Below are 18,178 nucleotides of genomic sequence, written 5' to 3'. Positions count from 1 at the left end.
ACAGTAGTTGAATGATAATCAGTAGGGCCAGGACTCAAGCCCAGAACTTTCTTCCTTTAAAGCCTATATTTCTTTTGATGCATCTGTTTGAAGTAGCAAGACCATACTATTGAGGAAACCTCACTTATAAATGAGAAATCTGAGGCTTGAGAGGTAGAGGAAGCTTTTCAATGAAGACTCAGATGATGAATGTCTAAGATAGGGCCTGAGCAGAACCAGCCTGATCTCATGTCCTCTATTAAACTATGGTTTCCAAAACGGAAAATTCACACGAAATGCTCTCTTTCTGTGGCATGTAGGGTCTGATAGTAGAGTCCACTGCTAGGAAGGGCTTTAGCAAAGCAGCTTCTATAGGTTCGGAGGTTTGGCACAGAACGAATCACCATGTGAAGCCAGATATGGTAGCGTGTGCCCCTGAGAGTGTTGCTGAAGGCTTGTATATTAAAGGAGGTGATTTACAAACTGGAAAGGGGCGCGAGCAAACACCCTAATTATCGTGGACGAAAGGATACCATCCCTCTGATTGTAGCTCTTCAAGGTGAAATTCTGTTGAGAGCCTCTCTTGTGATTAATGAAGTAATTAACCGCTGCGGCATCTTTATGTATTCTGGTTTATATTTGAGGAGTGCACTGCATGCCATGAGCAATGAATTTTATCCTTGTATGGGGAGAATCTCAAGAGAGAGAGCAGGAGGCTGCACACCCATTGAGAAAACCCACTTAAGCTTGTTTATTGTCTCATTCAATTTTGCCTTTCCTTATTTTTTTCTTTTCAAGGTATGCTAGTTTATATTTTTGCTGTGCAATAGAAAATCAGGACAATGAGCTCTTGACACTAGAGATTGTACATCGTTATGTGGAGTTGCTGGACAAGTACTTTGGAAATGTAAGTGTCCTTCCGGCCCTCTAGAGCCTATCCATCTTGGTTCTGGCTTCTGCTCATCTCTTGTATTCCTCTTCTCTTTTTCAAGTCTAAACTATCCATTGCATTGCACCAAGGGTGGTGTTGGCCCACCTTGGTTCAGGATTACAGGATTCCTCCCTACCGGCTTTTCTTAGTAAGTGAATCACTCAAAAGATGCGGGGATATCTTTACCTTCAGATTACAAATACATCGAAGACCTTGGTTCAGGAAGCTTGAATTTAATTGTGAGTGATCTCTGTCCCTTATTCCTCATTGGCTTTGCCCTTTCTTTTCTGTTTTGACATTTTGTTCCTTCTTTGGCATTGTTTAAAGTTACAGTATCATTAGTACTGAAGGAAAAACAACAAGGACACCCCACCACCAACCCAAACAAACAAAAGGCCGCAATCTTTTCACTCCGCTAGTCCACAATCTCATTTGCATTTATTTACATAACAGATGCAGCGATCTCTCACAGCTGCTCCCATCTTCAAAGCCTATTCAGTCTGTGCCAGCTTGCAGGAGGGCCCCATCTTACCACTCCAAGGAGGTTGCAGGGTTACCATTGAGCCCTCCATACTGCTCTGCGCCACTAACGTCTCAAGTCTTTGCCTGCTTTGCCCCTCTGCAGCACTGGATCCGTAGTCATCCTTTTAGTACCCCCCCCCCCCCCCCCCCCCCCCCGCCCTCACCGCGCAAGCGCGCTTTATGCCATGCCATTGCTTTCTGCTGGGTCTTGGCCTGTGTATGTGGAGGCCCTTCCTTGGTTTTCTTCTTCCCCTAAGCTCGCCCTCCTCTTCTGATCCTCTAGATGCTGTGCCCCTCTTCCCACCTGCCTAGTGTGTCTGTGGATTCTTTCTCTCAGACTCTACTGCTAGGTGATTTCTTTCTTGCTCGCTCTTCTTTGCTTACCTGGTGATGGTCTTCCCCAATCTTCTTATGACCAAGTACTATGCCTGTCTCTGGCAAACCTGCTCTTTCTGGTGGTTGGACTTTGTTGTCTCAGAACTCTGCAGTACAAAAAGATAGAGTTCTTTTGCTTTTCTTTGCTTGCTACTAGAGCCTACCTGACTCTTCAGTTTAAACCTAAACCTCATCTCCTCCATCTCCCTCTCACTGTTGTAGTGGAATTACTTGGGATCTTACATCTAGCTTCTTATTTGTCCATTTCTACCCTTAAACTCTTTTTTTTGCTTTTCTGCTTGGCCTATTGGTGAGCATCTTTTTTTAAAAGTACAGACCTAGGTGGGGCATTACTGCCCATCACTTTCCCTTCTCTATCAGGAAAAACTCCACACTTCCCCAGCTCTAATTTAAACTTTCAAATAGTGACAACTCACCACTCCTCCGCCCTTGCTGTGTTCGTTCGTCTGTGCACCTGTCTCTGTCAGCATTCCAGGTTATGCAATAGCTCAGGGCATAGCATTCCACCTGGTGCAAAAGGTACCTGAAAGCAAACCTGGCTCTTCCCGGAGGTCAAGACCTCTGGCCTCTCCCACCCCTGCCACTGTCAATACCTCGGGGTCAGGTTTTAGCAAATGCTGTAGAGACACCAATAAAATATACTGTTGTGGGAAAGAAAACAATCAGATCTGAAAAAGGTTCCTTCAGCCATGTTCTCTGCTCCTTCCCTTAGTCAGTGGAAGTTTATCCAGTGATGCTGGGAGAATCTGCTTCTAGAAGAGTTGTTTTTATATTGTTTGATTTGTTTTTGTTTTGTTTTTTGAGACAAGGATTCTCTGTAGCTTTGGAGCCTGTCCTGGAACTATCTCTTGTAGATCAGGCTGTCTTCGAACTCAGAGATCCTCCAATCTCTGCCTCTTGGGGGTCCTGGGATTAAAGGTGTGTACCACCACTGCCTGGCTTCAGAAGAGCTTTTAACATCTTTCTGTGTAATTGAAGGAGGTGACATTTTCATCACTGGTGGTTCTTGCATGCTCCCTAACCCCCTTTCCTTTCTTTGTTTTCTTTTTTCCTTTTTTTTTCAACAGTCTTCACAATAGCAAGTATTGGATGGGTTCCTAATTGAATTTTCTCCCCTATTTTCCTTCTTCTTTCCTCTGTAAATGATGTTGTGAGAGATAACACGTTGCTTGGGAGATTTCAGTTATTGCCAGTATTTAGGAATAATAAGACAGTGACATCAAGTTCTCTTTCTGCTCCTGCCTCTCTAAATTTATTTCTTTTTCCTAAGTAGTACTTTTTAAAACACAGAAATATTTAACTTTCTGCTTTCTTGTATTCTAATAAATGCTGATATTTTTGGTGCCTTCCTTTGAAATGAACTTTGCATGTGGTCTTTTGCTCTGGAGGCGTTTCTTGAAGTCTGAACTTTCATATGACCTGCTTTCTCTTCTTTATTTCTGAACTCCAGTTTGACCTGTTCTGTTTCTGTGGATTAAGCCAACTTTGGTCCTGTAACTGGAGGCTGAATTTTGATCTCTCTGTTGCCTACCTGAAAGTCAATCAGATATGTCAAAGCGCATCACTGAGGAGAATCTGGATGACCTCCACACAAGGAATAGCTGCCTGTCTAGCTTTGGCTCTCCGTCCAATTCTGGCACACCTATAGAAGCGCTATCTTTGTCATGAATCAAAATTTTAATTCACTAAAACATTCAGTGACTCTTTCATTAAACTAAGAGCACTCCAGGGCTCCATGCCCAGTAGGGGTTCAATTCTTATTAATTAACAGTGATGACCCAAAGCTTCTAGAACTGATTTTCGTTGTCATTGTCTCAGCAACATTTCATTACTCTTTGGATTTATCTTCCTCTCATGTTAATACCAAAGATCTCTCTGAATCCTGCCCTTAGATTATGCAAGGGGAAACTTACATCTTGGAGATATAGTATTTTGAAGGCAGATAAAACTCAAGATCTCTGGTTACTAATTTGAGTGATGTGTCTCATCGTACTTTTCAATTCTGAGGAGATTACCAAGGATTGTGTAGTTAATCTTTCAATCTTCAGTAAGTAGCATTAACCCCAATTTATAGATGCTAAGAAGAAATGCTTTGGGGTCTCCCAGTAGATAAGGAATTTAGACACCTGCCATATTTCCATTCTGCATTGCAGCATGAATGTTGATTGATGTATTCTGAATGTGTGGATGCTGCTGTTCCAGACAGCTTTTGAATTTGACCTAGGGAGTTTTTCTGTTGTTAGAGGAAGAGCATGCAGGGTCTTGATCCTGGTGTCTGCTCACACAGTAACTAGACCCAAGATTTCAGGCCTACCACCTATCTCCATTTCACTGTTGAGGATACGACACTGGAACGGGAGATAAAAATATCTACTTTGTTAGGTCACGGGTGACTGTGAGGGTCAAATACAATAAGCAGCAAAGATATATAAATTCTTGATTGCTACTTACATATTGTTTTCCTGTAGCTTTGCGGTAGCTCTTATTATCCGAAACATTACCTTTGTGTAACTCGAAATGTCTTGTATTTACTTTAGAGTTCAAGGACAGCTGCTTCTTAGACTCCACCCAAAGGGATTTCGTTGCTGAAATGTCAGAAGCATTATCAGTGTAGTGCACACTGGCTGTGAGAGGAGAGCTTTAAGCCACACTGTAGTAACACACAGATATTAGGAAGTGAAAGATAAAGTAAAATAGGCATTTTCTGCCATTTGTTAGATGTGTGCCGGAATCTACATACATGGGGGGAAATCAAAGGAATGTTTCATGTTTATTAGCAAGGACTATGAAGGATGATGCCACATACAACTCTGTGGTCACTGAGTGTCAAAGAAATAGTTCTTTTTTGCCGGGACAGACCTTAGGTGGAATTTATAAGTATTCAAGAAAGAGCCAATAGAGCGTGACTTTCACCCCTGTTCTGCAGGTTGTCATCCCTTCTTCGGTTTAGATGGAGCTGGGCTGTAGAGTAGCACTTGGGAGTGGTATGAAGTACTTGCTCATTGCCAACAGTCTCTGTGATTGTGTGTGTCCGATTCTGCACACCTCCTTGCAGAATCGGACCTAGTTTCACACGGTAAATTGATTGCCCCGGGCCTGTTAAAGGAGTCACAGGTCTGGGGATGTGTGACTGCTCACAGTAGGCCTTGAGACACTCCTAGTGAATTCGCAAAATGTTTGTTGGGTCTGCTGGACAGGACTCTGTTGATGCTCTGTCCTAATGAGGCGCCTGTCTGTCTTGGATTTCTAGTCTATACCAGCCTTGAATGCTGAGGTCTCTCTGCTGTCGCTCCTGGCTTCTACCTCTCCTGACCGCTGGTAACTGGCTCTTCTGGTTCTTTTGTTCTTGTGCATGGATATCTAATTTACTGTAATTTCTTTCTGTTTAGTGTTATTGTTCAAAATTAGAAAAATGCATTTTCATACCCTTCTCTACATAGAATCTTTTAAACTTAAACAAATGGATTGCTGCATGTATATTTTTATATAACTTTATTATTCTCCTTACAAGCCTGTTAGAGATTTTTTCCCCCACATTTTCCATGTAAAAGTATCTTATTCTTTCCCAATTGTACACAGAATTCCTGTGCCATTGTAGATATGTATATACATTGTTTTGTTTTGTTTTGTTTTTCAAGACAGGGATTCTCTGTAGCTTTGGAGCCTGTCCTAGAACTAGCTCTTGTAAACCAGGTTGGTCTCGAACTCACAGATCCTTTGCCTTTGCCTCCTGAGTGCTGGGGTTAAAGATGCACGCCACTGGTGCCTGGCTGTACATACATTGTTTAAACAGTTCCCTTGAGTGGACTTTGGGTTGTTCCCAATTATTTTTATAAATGATATATAATAAACATAATGATTGTTGCTTATATGTCTTATTGGACATTGATTTTAGTATCATGAGGCTAAGCCCCTTATTGAACTGTTGAGTCCAGAAACTAAAAAAATACTTATTTGTTGTTTGGCATTATGTGCATGATGCGCGTGTGGGTACGCATGCATATGTGAGTGTGTGTGTCTGTGTGTGTATACCATTGCATGCAAGCTGCATTGCACATGTGCAAGTCAGAAGACAACTTTGTGGCATTCCTTTTATCTTTCCATGCCCTCTGTGCATCAAACCCAGGTTGTCAGTATTGTAGGGGGTCCCCAGAGAAGACTGCCAATAGAAAGTCTTTGTTAGCTGGCAGCACCAAGCCTTTCTCAAGGTGAGCACAAGAACCATGTCTAGTGTTGACATGCTTCAGTTAGCAAGAACAGCTAGCCAGAAGTGGAAGTATAGAAGCTAAAAAACAAGGTTAGTACATCTAGAGACTTTCCTAGAACTGTGTAGTGTGATAGCTTAGGTCTTCGTGCTGAGTTTTATGGCCTGAATGATGCTTTCATCATGGGGTCAGTTGTGCTAAGGCCTGGGGGCTTTTGAGGTCAGGGCCTGCTAAAATCAGGCTTCTCTCACAAGTGCTTTTACCAACTGATCCATCTTACCAGAAGTGAATGCCAGCATTTTTGCATTTAAAATTTAACCAGGCAACCAAAAATGGCATACAAGCTTTATAAATTCATTGACAGTGAGGGTATGTACTTATTCATGCCATCACCAGCAATGGATATTTTCATTTAATTTCCTGGTGAGTACGGATTCAGTTTGCCTTTCTCTGACTCCTTGACATTATACTTATTCCTAGACATCTATAATGCCCCCTCTTCTTGCTTTGTCTATGCATTGTTCATTATTTTGTTGTTTGGTTGATTTGGTTTGTTGAGCTCTGACTGTCTTAGAACTCACTCTGTAGACCAGGCTGGCCTCAAACTCACAGAGATCCACCTGCCTGTCTTTTAAGTGCTGGAATTAAAGGTGTGTGCCTCCATACCCGGCCTTATTATCTGTTTTTACATTGTGCTTATCTTAGGTGGGGATTTTCAGGCATTATTTCTGCATTGAGAATTCTGTATAGCAGTTCAATTCTTACTGGCATGTGCCAGGGTAAGGGCATGAAAGAACATAGTGAGCTGGTAGCTTGTGTGACTGCGGCAGGTGATAAAGATGAAGTTTCTCTTAAAACCTAGACCTCACAAAAAGAGGAATGAGAACAACATGTTAGCAAAGTGTGAGACTGACTGTGGTCTTGAATGGGCAAAGAGATTACCTAAAAGATCATTACTGTAAACCCAATAGGAGGGGTTACAGGCCAGAGCAGCTGCAAAGTGGAGGCATGGGAGACTAGTGCTCTATTTAGATGGTACAATCAATAGGATTGGTAACCAAGGAAACACATCAGGACCAAGGGAAGAAAAGATGTCTTAATTAGGGTTAGTATTGCTGTGATGAAACATCACGGCCAAAGAAGCTTGATGAGGAAAGGGTTTATTCAGCTTATACTTCCACATCACAGTTCATCATCAATGGAAGCCAGGACAGGAACTCAAGCAAGGCAGGCACCTGGAGGCAGGAGCTGATGCAGAAGTTTTGGAGGGGTGCTTATTGTTCCTTGTAGTTTGCACAGCCTGCTTTCTTATAGAATCCAGAATCATCAGCCCATCAATCACTAATTAAGGAAATACCCTATAGGCTCGCCTATAGCCTAATCATATAAAGGTATTTCCTTTATATGAGGATCCTTTCTCTCTGATGACTCTAACTTGTGTCTAGTTAACATAAAACTTGCCAGTACAAGAAGAATGAGTGTGTGTGTGCGTGTGTGTGTGTGTGTATGTGTGTGTGTGTGTGTGTGTGTGTTGGGGGGGATAAGTGAACTCTCACATGAGTTAGAGAAAATAATAAGAAAGAAGTTACTAAGCAAAATAGAGACTAAAGGAAGGAAGAATATGTTTGAGTTCATGGCTAAGGGTGCTAACTGCTCTTCCAGAGGACCCAGGTTCACTTTCCATCATCTGCATGGCAGTTAACAACTGTCTCTAACTCTAAGATCTGTTACCTTACACAGATACGCATGCAGGCAAAACACCAACGCACATAAAATAAAAATAAATAAATCATTTTTTAAAAAAATATTTTTGAGATCAATTTTGGACTTGGTGATGTGGAACTAAGAACGCCCAAGAAGACAGACATGTGTAGTCAGTGGGTGAAAATACTGGGCAAATGGGGATTGGTCTTGTTTGCTGCACCCTTTGCAGGCTAGAGCGGCTATGAAGTAGAGAAATGAGAAGTGTGCTGTTTGAATGTAAGAACCAATAGGGATTGGTGACCACATCAAGAAGATGGAACAAGTAGATGGAGATGAATGAGAGAAGGGAGCTGTCACTGTGAGAGCCAGTGAGTTTGTCTAGAAGACGATGTGTATTGCAATGTGAAGGCGCTGTGCTGAAGAATGCCATTATTTAAGAAGAAATGCTACATGTGATGGACACATTGCCATTCTGCAAACTGATACTCCATAAATACTTCTTCAGAACAGTATTTTCTGAAATTATATATAGTCACTTACTTGGTTATGTTTGCTAGTGCATGTGTGTAGCGTTGGGAGTCCAGCTTGTGGGAATAGGTTCACCATGTGGGTCTTGGTGATCAAACTCAAGGTCCAGGACTTGGAAGCAAGTACTTTTTTCCTTGAGCTTTGTTGGCAGATCAATAAGTACTTACCAACCAAGTCCAAGTTAGTGGGGAGGGGTAAAACAGAATCATCCAGAAAGTCCGAGAATCATCATCTGAGTCAGAGGAGACCCACAGATATTAAATGGCTTTGCCGACATCAAGGGAGAAAAATTTCTAAGAAACAAATTGGCAGGCCTATTAGTTGCTACTGAGGGGAGTTTGAGGGAGAAGTGAGGGGCTTTTAGCTAGGTGGCTTAAGGAAAGCAATTTTGTTTGGGCAGGTAAGGTCTGAATGCAGGAGGAGTCAGTTTTCAGTGCGCTGTGGGGTAAGCAGTGAGGACGCCAACAGAAACAGGACTCCCTGGTTGAGGCGTTTATATCATGGGGATAGCTTTGCCACTTGCTTCACTTTCACAGTGACGCCTGCCAGTCCCTCTCGATCTTTGACCCTGGTTAATGTGCTGTTCCACTAACTAGAGGCCTTCAGTATCGTGGGAATATGCTGGCCTCACAGGTGTTTGGACCCGATCCAGACCTACTGACCCGGAAGGTGCAGGGGCCTGGCCTTCAGGAAGAGTTTTCAGAGGTTTAACAGGGGAATTTGGAAATTTGCAGCTCACTGGCCTAACAGCCAAGATCTTTAAACCTGAGTGCAGGAGAATTGAGGCTCGGTTCTTCTACTTAAAAAGCAGCAGGCACCCAGCTTCTGTGTGTGCCTGTGGACACAGGAGCCTAGAAGCCTCACTCCCCGACGGAGTCTCATATTTTCTCAGAACATTATATTAGTTACTTTCCGATGACTGTGATGAAATACTATGGCCAAAGGAGCACATTAAGGGGGAGTTTATTTGGCTTACAGATCCAGAGGAGGGGTCCATAATGACAGGGAGGTGTGTTAGCAGGTGGTGGGTCACATCTCAACCTCACACAGGAAGCAGAGATAAAGAGAGTGTCTATGAACCGGAAGAGGGATGAGGGTATCAACCCTTGAAGCCTGCCCCCCAAGACTGGACCCCACAAAGGATGTATAACCTCCCCAGGCACCACCAGCTGGTGACTACGTGTTCAAATACTTGAGCCTGTGGGGGACATTTCCCTTTCAAACCACTACAGATCTTACTTTCTAAAGACATGCTCTGCTTTAACAGGATTTGGTTTTACGTTTTCTAAAGGTCTGGGATTCTCCTCTTCTGTCTTTCTGTCCTTAAAATGCCATGTGGTGTTTTATGTTTGATTACCACTTGAGTGGCAATGTTGGGAGAGTTGGAGACAGTGGCAGACGCTTTCCTGATTCTACTCCAAATTTATCAAAACGTTTATTATTTTTTTCTCCTTACCAGGTCTGTGAGCTGGATATTATCTTTAACTTTGAAAAGGCGTATTTTATCCTTGATGAATTTATAATAGGTGGAGAAATTCAGGAAACATCCAAGAAAACGGCAGTCAAGGCCATTGAAGACTCTGATATGTTACAGGAGGTGAGTATAGCTTTTATTCCTGGGAAAGAGGATGTTGATTCCAGCACTAATTTTAATATAACTCTGATTACTACACCCGCATGTTTTGCTGGGCATAGCTTCTACTTTAAACAATGCTCACGTGTTAGTTTGCTCAGTTCTTTCAGCAATTCTAACCAGGTCTCAGGCTGTTTTCTTGTGAGTGAACAGAGACTCGGGAGGTGAACTGCCCTGCTCGTTTCTGTAGTTAATAAATATGAAATAGAGCTGTGGACCCTTGCGGTTTAGTCCTGAGTCTTTGCTTGTCCTGTCTGGCTGAGCTTCAGGGTCTGAAAATATCTTACCCTCTTAGGGGTATCAAATGCTTGGAACTAGCTATTCTTTGCAAACGTAATTTTAGGAGATGTATAAAAAGACTTTCATTAAAATATCTGCTCTGCCCTGGGAAGGAGGCACAGCAGTACACAGTTATTTCATTTGCTAGGAATATTAGAGCTGTGTTATCATAGATGGCATTTGTCATTTTAATTGAAGTTTCCTGCCTCTTGGGAAGGCCCTAGGTCTATGTGCTCTTGTTTGTGTAAATGAATCAGGAGCACTTATGGCTGGGTTGCTGAGGTATAAATGGATCCTGAAACCTGTGCTTGGCGCTGCTCCTGACTCATTGCCTCCTATAATATCCAGGGACTTTTCTTTTTAGAAGCATCCCAGATTTGAATCTGACCTAGTAGGGTAATATAACCTACATTAACCTCTTCCAGGACACTGGAAAAGAACACCGTGTTTCACTGACCTTTGCCTTCTAAAATGAGGTAGTTCTGAGCAGTCCTAAACCAAGCTCATTTTTGGGTGCTTAGATTCTGTCCTGGCCTCCCAGAATATCAGTGGGTCTTCCTTCCTTCCCTCTCTTTTCTCCCTGTTGCCCCCATTCTCCGCTGTGTGTGTGTTTGTTTTTTTGGACAGAGTCTTACAGTGTAACCCAGGCTGGCTTTAAATTCACTATTATTCTGCCTCTACCTCCCAAGTGCTGGGATGACAGGTGTGCACCACACCCGGCCTCAGTGGGTCTTTCCATCTTCCTGTTTTCATAACAGCAGGTCAAGAGTCAAGAGGATTTCAAGAATTGTAAAACACCCTTTTAAAATTGGTACTAAAGCCATTCTTCCTGCTATTTGGAAATAAGAGACTGATTAAGTTAATAAGACATTAGGCATGATTTCCCAGCAACTGTCTTGGCAATACTTTGAGCTGATTACTTACTCCTGCCCATGGAGGGACTCCATCCTCAGGTGAGTGGACATGAAGAAAGACAAGGGTGGGTTCCCACAAGCAGCTCTGGGTGCCTGTTAGGTCAATGCATTCATTGCTAGAGGTATTATCCCCTTGAAAAAATGCATTAAACCTCATTGAATCTTACTTGACTCCTTACAAATGTCACAAAACAGGATTTTATGAGGCACTGAAGAAATCAGTACTTGTAAATAACTTGTGAAAGAACGCTTATTAAAATATGCTGGGGTGGAGAATAGGGAGTAGGAAGTGGGGGTTATTCCTAAGACTCTGCTCTTTGTCTTTAAGATAGAAGCTTCTTATAGGAGAGGCAGACCTTTCACAGGGTCTTTGATACTTCAGTAGCTAAAGCTTCCTGAATTGAGGCCAAGACACACCTGAGTTATTTCGAAGTTCCCTGACTGCAGGAAATAGGCTTTAAGAACTTTCAGTGGATCTGTGTTCCTCGTTCCACTTAAATCTTGGAAGCAGGCATTTCAAGAAGTGAGCCCTTTCACAGGAAAGCACTAATTGGTTGGCCCGTGTTCCTGATGACTGAGAAGACAGTGTGAACTGGTAGAGTTAGATGCCCTGTGTGAAGTTCTGTACCCCAATGATCAGGCAAAATTGTGACTGTCCTTAAATGGCCCTTGTTGAATGAACAGAGCCTGCCAAATCCCGCAGTGTTGCTAGTATCCTTGTGGGCCCCAGTACCCCTTCCAGTGACATCCGTGAACATTTGGGAGAACCTGTTGAGGAGTCAACTTTGCATGTCTGGTCTGCTTCACAAAGTACAGAATATATAGGAGAAAATGTTCAAATTGCATAAAGGGGAAGGAATGCTCCTTTATTCCTGACCTGCCACGAGCCCCACGTTGGACACCATTTGCCATATCCCATGCCCAGGTGATAACTACTGGATCCTGCCCAGCTTCTTCGTCCCTGTTTGGAGGGAAGTGTGAGGAATAAGGAAAATAGACAAGAGACAACTGATAGAGTCGGGAGGGCATCTAGTAAATAATGAGTTTTGCCTCATATTTTTTTTCATAGGCTTTATATACTCCAATCCAAAGAGGAAGGGGAAGGCAAGAGACTTCTTTACGATGATACAAGGAAGTAACAAAGTAATTACATTTTTAGTACCCAAAACACCAAGTAACCACACTCTAGGTCAAAACATCCTGTCAGTAGCCACACCTTAGGTCAAACCTCCTGTCATATAACGTCATGAAGGAGCAAGAACAGGTCTGACTCTGACCTTTAGTCAAGGTGGACTGGATCCTCTTCTGTGGGTTCCCACGCTTTGAGTTCAGCTCTAAGTACACATTTGTAGTTACTAGGGGCTAAGGAAGGCCTTTATGACGTTGCCTTCTTTTAGAACAACTGAAAACCATGAAATAGCTCTTAGGACTTTCCCCTCAATTACACCTAATGAAAGTTTCTTGGGCTAGGGGAGAGAAACAAAAGTTAATTTCACATACTTAATAAGGCCCATAGTCTTAAAGCTCCAGGTACCCATCTTAATCTGAGCATATCCAGGTTAGATGTTGATAATTCTGAAAGTCTAATTATCTGGGAATGACTTATATGAGAGGGAGTAACAGCAATGTGGGTGGGTGATGTCATAAAGTTAGAAGCATAGAGATTGTAGAGTAGAGGTTGTAATTCTCAAGGTTACTAGATGAAGAGAATAGTCTTCACAGACCATAACCTGTTAGGAAGGGATGGTCACATGGAGCCAAGCCGTAGGCCATCTCATCCATGAGGATGTATGAACAACTGCTTGGTGCACCCCAACGCTTATCAATCTTCAGAGCATTAACCAAACCCACAATGCAGTAGAAAGGGGATGCATATTAGGTACAGAATGCATCTTATCAAGGTGTGAGAGTCTCCAGTTGGGTCCAAAGATATGACCCTAGCTTGACTCTTGTGAAGGCAAGGAAAGACAAAAATTTGAGAATGTGACTGTTTTAAGTCAGTTCCAACCCTTTTAAGTGCAAGTTCAAGAAAGCAACAAATTCTTACATCATTTCTTTATGATAGCAGGACTCAGAGAGGGCAGGTTGGTCAGTCCCTGAGTCACCTCATGCTAATATAGGGCGGATAACCAGAGTCCAGTGAACCTTTGAGGCTGTGAGGTATTCACTTATGTCCTTGACCATCTCATGCTTCTTCAAGGCTGCAGAAAGTGTTGGGCAGGGTGTCCATACTATCCATTCAAATTTGCAATAGTAAGGCATTTTAACTGCAAAGACAATATAGCCATAGCAATATAAGAGTATCAAACAAAGGGAATATGTTATTCTAGATTTTATTTTATCATCTTTTCAATATTGATAATGTGCTGTCATCTCTTACTCTAAATACATTTTAGACTTAATTTGCTTTGGATCTTTTTAAATGGGGATAAACTCTACAAAATTCACATAGGCTGGGGGTCAGTGTTGAAACCCAAGTCAAGTTAAAAGGTAATGATGGAATATTTAAGAGGAGATTCAGGCCAGATGTTCTTGGTTATGAGCCTCTTTGGACCAGTGCTCAGTTAGGAGGCTGACAAGCTTTAGAAAAAGTGTGGGTGACTAATCATAAATCATTTCAGCAGTGGTACACTGAAATTCTAAAGAGACAGGGAACACAGGTAGAAACCCTGATTTCTGGTATGGGTATCCTCTAGACCAATGGTGCTCAACCTTCCTGATGCTGCAACCCTTCAATACAGTTTCTCATGTTGTGATGACCCCCCCCCCTGCAACCATAAAATTATTCTGTGGCTACTTCATATCTGTTATTTTCTACTGTTATGAATTATAATGTAAATACCTGATTTGCTGGATATCTACTATGCAACTTCCAGGTTGAGTGGCTCTGGACAATCTTGTTGGCCACTATCCTTGATCTCTTTGGCCCATGCTGCCAATATTTTCTGAGATGTTGAATGGTCACACACATGTTGGGGTGCATAATTAAATGTCAATTGCTGGCCTGGAGAAATGGCTCAGCGGTTAAGAGCACTGACTGCTCTTTCAGAAGACCCGGGTTCAATTCCCAGCACCCACATGGCAGCTCACAACTGTCTGAAGATCCAGTTCCAGGGGATCTGACACCTTCACACCAATGCACATAAAATAAAGATAAATAAATCATAAAAAAGTCAATTGCTAAGCAAATTGCGAGTGACTCACAGTGGCTTAAAGTTTTGCCAAAGGATAACTTGCTACCCCCCCACCCTCCAATGGTTCTCTTACTGATGTAACCTGGGTCATTGTTTTTCAAAAATGTGTATCTGTTCAGTAGGATGGAGTTTGCAATACCAGTGTGGAATTCTACCTGTCTTATCAAACACTTAAAAGAACTTTGGGGCTTAGCAGCAAACTTGGTAACTGAAAGAGGGTGTGGATGTTTTGGAGACGTGCTCTTCCAAAGGCATGGTGGAAAGCTTTCAGAGTCATAGGATGCTTATCCCTCCTGACCGGGCTGTAGGTATAAATAAGAGGTTCTGCACAGCCTAGAAAACAATGCATGTGTTACATGTGTATACTTGGAGCTTCTCGAACACATGTGCCCGCATGTGGTCCTCACGGCCATTTCAGCAGCAGCTTTCAATCAACTATGTTGTCTCCGCAGTTGTTTCTTGAGCATCTCTCTTCCCAAACATCCACTTCCTGATCAAGCTTACCCTTTTATCAGTTGAAAGTGATGTATGTACAGCCGTGTGGACATGTAGATAAATGATATTCAAACTTGTAGCCACTTTTGGTACAATGCAAAGAGTTATGTCTATATATGCTTTTGAATTTTTTTCAACATTGCAAAAGAAAAAAGCCAACAGAATAAAAACAAATCATAGTCTCTTAACGCAGATGGTTTAAAGGGAAGATTGCTCTAAGTCACTGTTCTCTTTCAGACAATGGAAGAATACATGAACAAGCCCACGTTTTAACTGTGCCGTCTACTTGAAGATTCTGAGTGCTTCGTGTTTGGAATCGACAAATAAGCAACTCTTTGCATCCAGTCTCTACACAGCTTCTGGCTCCATGCCAAAAATAACTTAAAGGGATTGTTGTTAGCATAGCGTATTTATAGTTGCTACATCTGTATTATACTGTGTATCAGTACTCATTGTGGCTCTAGTTGTTTCAAATAATTGCTGCAGATTGAATAGTTATTTGCCATGTTTGTGGCATTTTTTTAAACGTAATTTCAAATGTTAGTTGCAATATAATAATTTTTGTTGCCATTTGATCAGTCTACCAGTAGACTGACAACTACTTTGTGATAACACACAATTTTGAATGTAAAGTATATTTTATATAAAAAATGCCTTTCCTAATTGTTTTTAAAAGGTACATGAATTCAAATTTACGTTACTAGTTCAGATTTCATACACGATGCAGACTTTTTTTTTAATATGTTCAATACTACTATAATTTCAGGTCAGATGCAATTTATATGACTTTAATGTTTTGAATTCAACTTATTTTCTTCAGAATTGGGATAGAACTTTATAAATGATTTTGTTGTCTTAGAAGGTGCTAGGTTGAGGTTTCTTTTTTTTTTTTTTACTTTACTTTCAATTGAATATAAGGGACATTTCAATAAGATTATGTTTTCTACAAGCAACCTATTTATTATGGTTTCAGGAGATCTGGAGATAAAATATTACAGCATCTCCCATTATTACCAAAGTACTAACAAAGGAATAGCTAGATCAATAATTGTGATCTACACTACCATTTTACATCTTATGTTCCAAATAATCCTTGTAATTGAGAGGCTTCTTCAAATAATTTTAATGTAAGCTGAATGTAATAGGTTTCCTTAGGGCATGTATTTTCATTGTGTCCTTTATGGGAGGTCATTCTATTTCTTTTTCCTCTCCTCCTCCCCAGGAAAATATTTTCTGCTGACCACTATTATTGTGACCATGTCACCTTCATGCTTCCAAAACAAAAGTTCTGCATAGTCAGGTGTGCTCAGACATGAAGTAGGGAGTTGCTGTGTGGCGTTTGTTTTCGGCGCCCGTGTCTGGAGCTTCGGGTATGCATTTTCATTGTGAGTGTCAGGGTCTGATGCCATCCATATCAGAGTGCTTAGGATGCTTATGTTTTTCCTAAGACAATAGTGAGCTTGAGTTTGGGTTCTGTGGGAGATCTCAAAAGGGAACGTGACGGTTTGTTGCCTTTGGTTCATGTCCTCAGTCATATTTAAGGGATGATGTCAAAACCAGAATGGAAGAACAGTCAAACAGACCCATTCCTCAATATAACCATTTATTTAAAGGCAATAATTCAGTTTTCATATGAGGTGGACTTTTAATAGCTGTTGTATCTTCAGATTAGTAATATGATTGTGGTGGTCGGTTGATGTTTGTCCTTTTTGAACAATTTTGTTTAGACAGACTTCAGTTTTGTACACTAACTTAAAAAAAATGGTAAGAATCAGTTTTTCAAACATTTTGTAAAAATGAACGTTCTTTAATTTCAGAGTTTTCTGGTTCCTTTTCAGTATTTTTGATTGAAGGTATCCATAAAATGTACTGCTTATATTCTGGAAATTAAGACTTTTGACTGTCCATCTTGTACAAGGATTCTTCCTATTGATGTACACATAGAAAGTAATCATATTTATATGACATACTGGGTAAATTCAAAGGATTTGAGGAATGGCTTACATGAACTTTAGTGAAAAATAATTATGCATATTTTCTTTATTATTACAAAAGTCTAAGAAAAGTACCAAGTGAAAAGAAAAATAATACTGAATTTGTATAAAACTTCCAAATAAAATGTTAAAAATGTTGATAATGAACTTGAGTATGATTTCATGACTAAATATGTAATATATATATATATATATATACACACACACACACCAATCTTTTAGTTCTTATAATTTTAATTTTAGTTTCTGGTAAAAATCCCTTTAGAATTTCTTGCTACCCTTGGCAATGGTGGTGCACGCCTTCAATCCCAGCACTTGGGAGGCAGAGGCAGGCAGATCTCTGAGTTCAAGGCCAGCCTGGTCAGAACAGCCAGGGCTTCACAGAGAAACCCTGTCTCTAAAAGACAAAACAACCCCCCCACATATACAAAACAACAATTAAAATGGAAAAAGAGAAAATAATTTCTTGCTATTTAGTAATGAGAACCTCACAAGGTGGTGGCTCCCGGGAGAATATCTCTTTCTCACCCCCTTCTGTTCTTCTAGCATTTCTTCAGTGTGATAACAGCACTTCTTTACTGGAAGCCGAGGAAGCAATCAATCTTTCAGTACTTCCATTAACAAATGTTTTTTGCCATAAAATAAATGAATTTTCTCATCCCGAATCTCTTAAAATAGTGGTAAGGCTTTCATCAAATACACTGTGCTTCGAAACCCAATAATCCTTCCAAGATGTGTATTATTGAACTATAAAGTATCGTTGATGGACTGCGTGGACATCGATTGACTTCTCAGAGGTTTCATCAATGAACACATTGATAAGTGTTAGTGTAGTTTTTCATATGGTCCCTGCAGTTTTTGATACAATACAAATGTTCTGAAACATGAAAAGCCAGATATGACAATTTCCAACAATGGTAAATGGAAGGCCATTTCTTTTTTTAACCCTTTTTTGACTTGTTACAAGCACTTAATAAAACTACCCATAGACGATATGCCTTGAAACTGGACAGCAATAATCTGCTTTGTCACGGGTAAAACCAGCAGCATCTAATACCATCTAGGGCTTTATTAAAGTCGCCTTTCTCCTCTCCCCCATCCCTTATCCCCTCTTTTCTCCCCACTCTTCTCCTCTCCTTCCTAAAACCTTTCCCTCTCCTTCCCTCCCTCTCTTTCCCTGACTTAATGCCTTTTTGCCTCTACTTCCTCCCTGCTTTTCCCCTCTCTCTTCTTCCTCTCTGTCTTCATTGGCTTTCTATTGCTGCGATAAAATACCATGGCCAAAAACACCTTGGTGAAGAGAGTTGATTTTAGCTTATGATTTATAGACCATCATGAAGGGAAGTCAGGGCCCGAAACTGGAGGCAGGAACTGAAGCAGACCACACAGGGACGCTGCTTACTC

General features: G+C 41.2%; 1 protein-coding gene across 3 annotated transcripts in view; it reads left to right on the top strand.

Moving 5' to 3' along the window:
• Positions 1-16,921, top strand: part of Ap1s3 (adaptor related protein complex 1 subunit sigma 3) — a 63,113-nt gene extending 46,192 nt beyond the window's left edge. Inside the window, exons 3-6 of one of the 3 annotated variants that reach the window (XR_007236834.3) lie at positions 778-886; positions 9,725-9,862; positions 10,939-11,130; positions 15,018-16,921. Coding sequence is in view for 1 of the 3 variants with exons in the window: in XM_048459196.3 (XP_048315153.1) it covers positions 778-886; positions 9,725-9,862; positions 15,018-15,053 (283 nt within the window). In the remaining 2 variants the exon portion in view is untranslated. Of the gene's footprint in view, positions 1-777; positions 887-9,724; positions 9,863-10,935; positions 11,131-15,017 lie in introns of all 3 variants that reach the window. The other 2 variants (XR_007236833.3, XM_048459196.3) reach the window with 2 other exon arrangements.
• The last annotated feature ends 1,257 nt before the right edge of the window (positions 16,922-18,178 follow it).

The sequence above is a fragment of the Myodes glareolus genome, chromosome 1 (genome assembly GCF_982192425.1).
Source record: "Myodes glareolus chromosome 1, mMyoGla1.1, whole genome shotgun sequence".
Taxonomy (NCBI): Eukaryota; Metazoa; Chordata; class Mammalia; order Rodentia; family Cricetidae; genus Myodes; species Myodes glareolus.
This window is presented reverse-complemented; position numbering and strand designations above follow the sequence as displayed.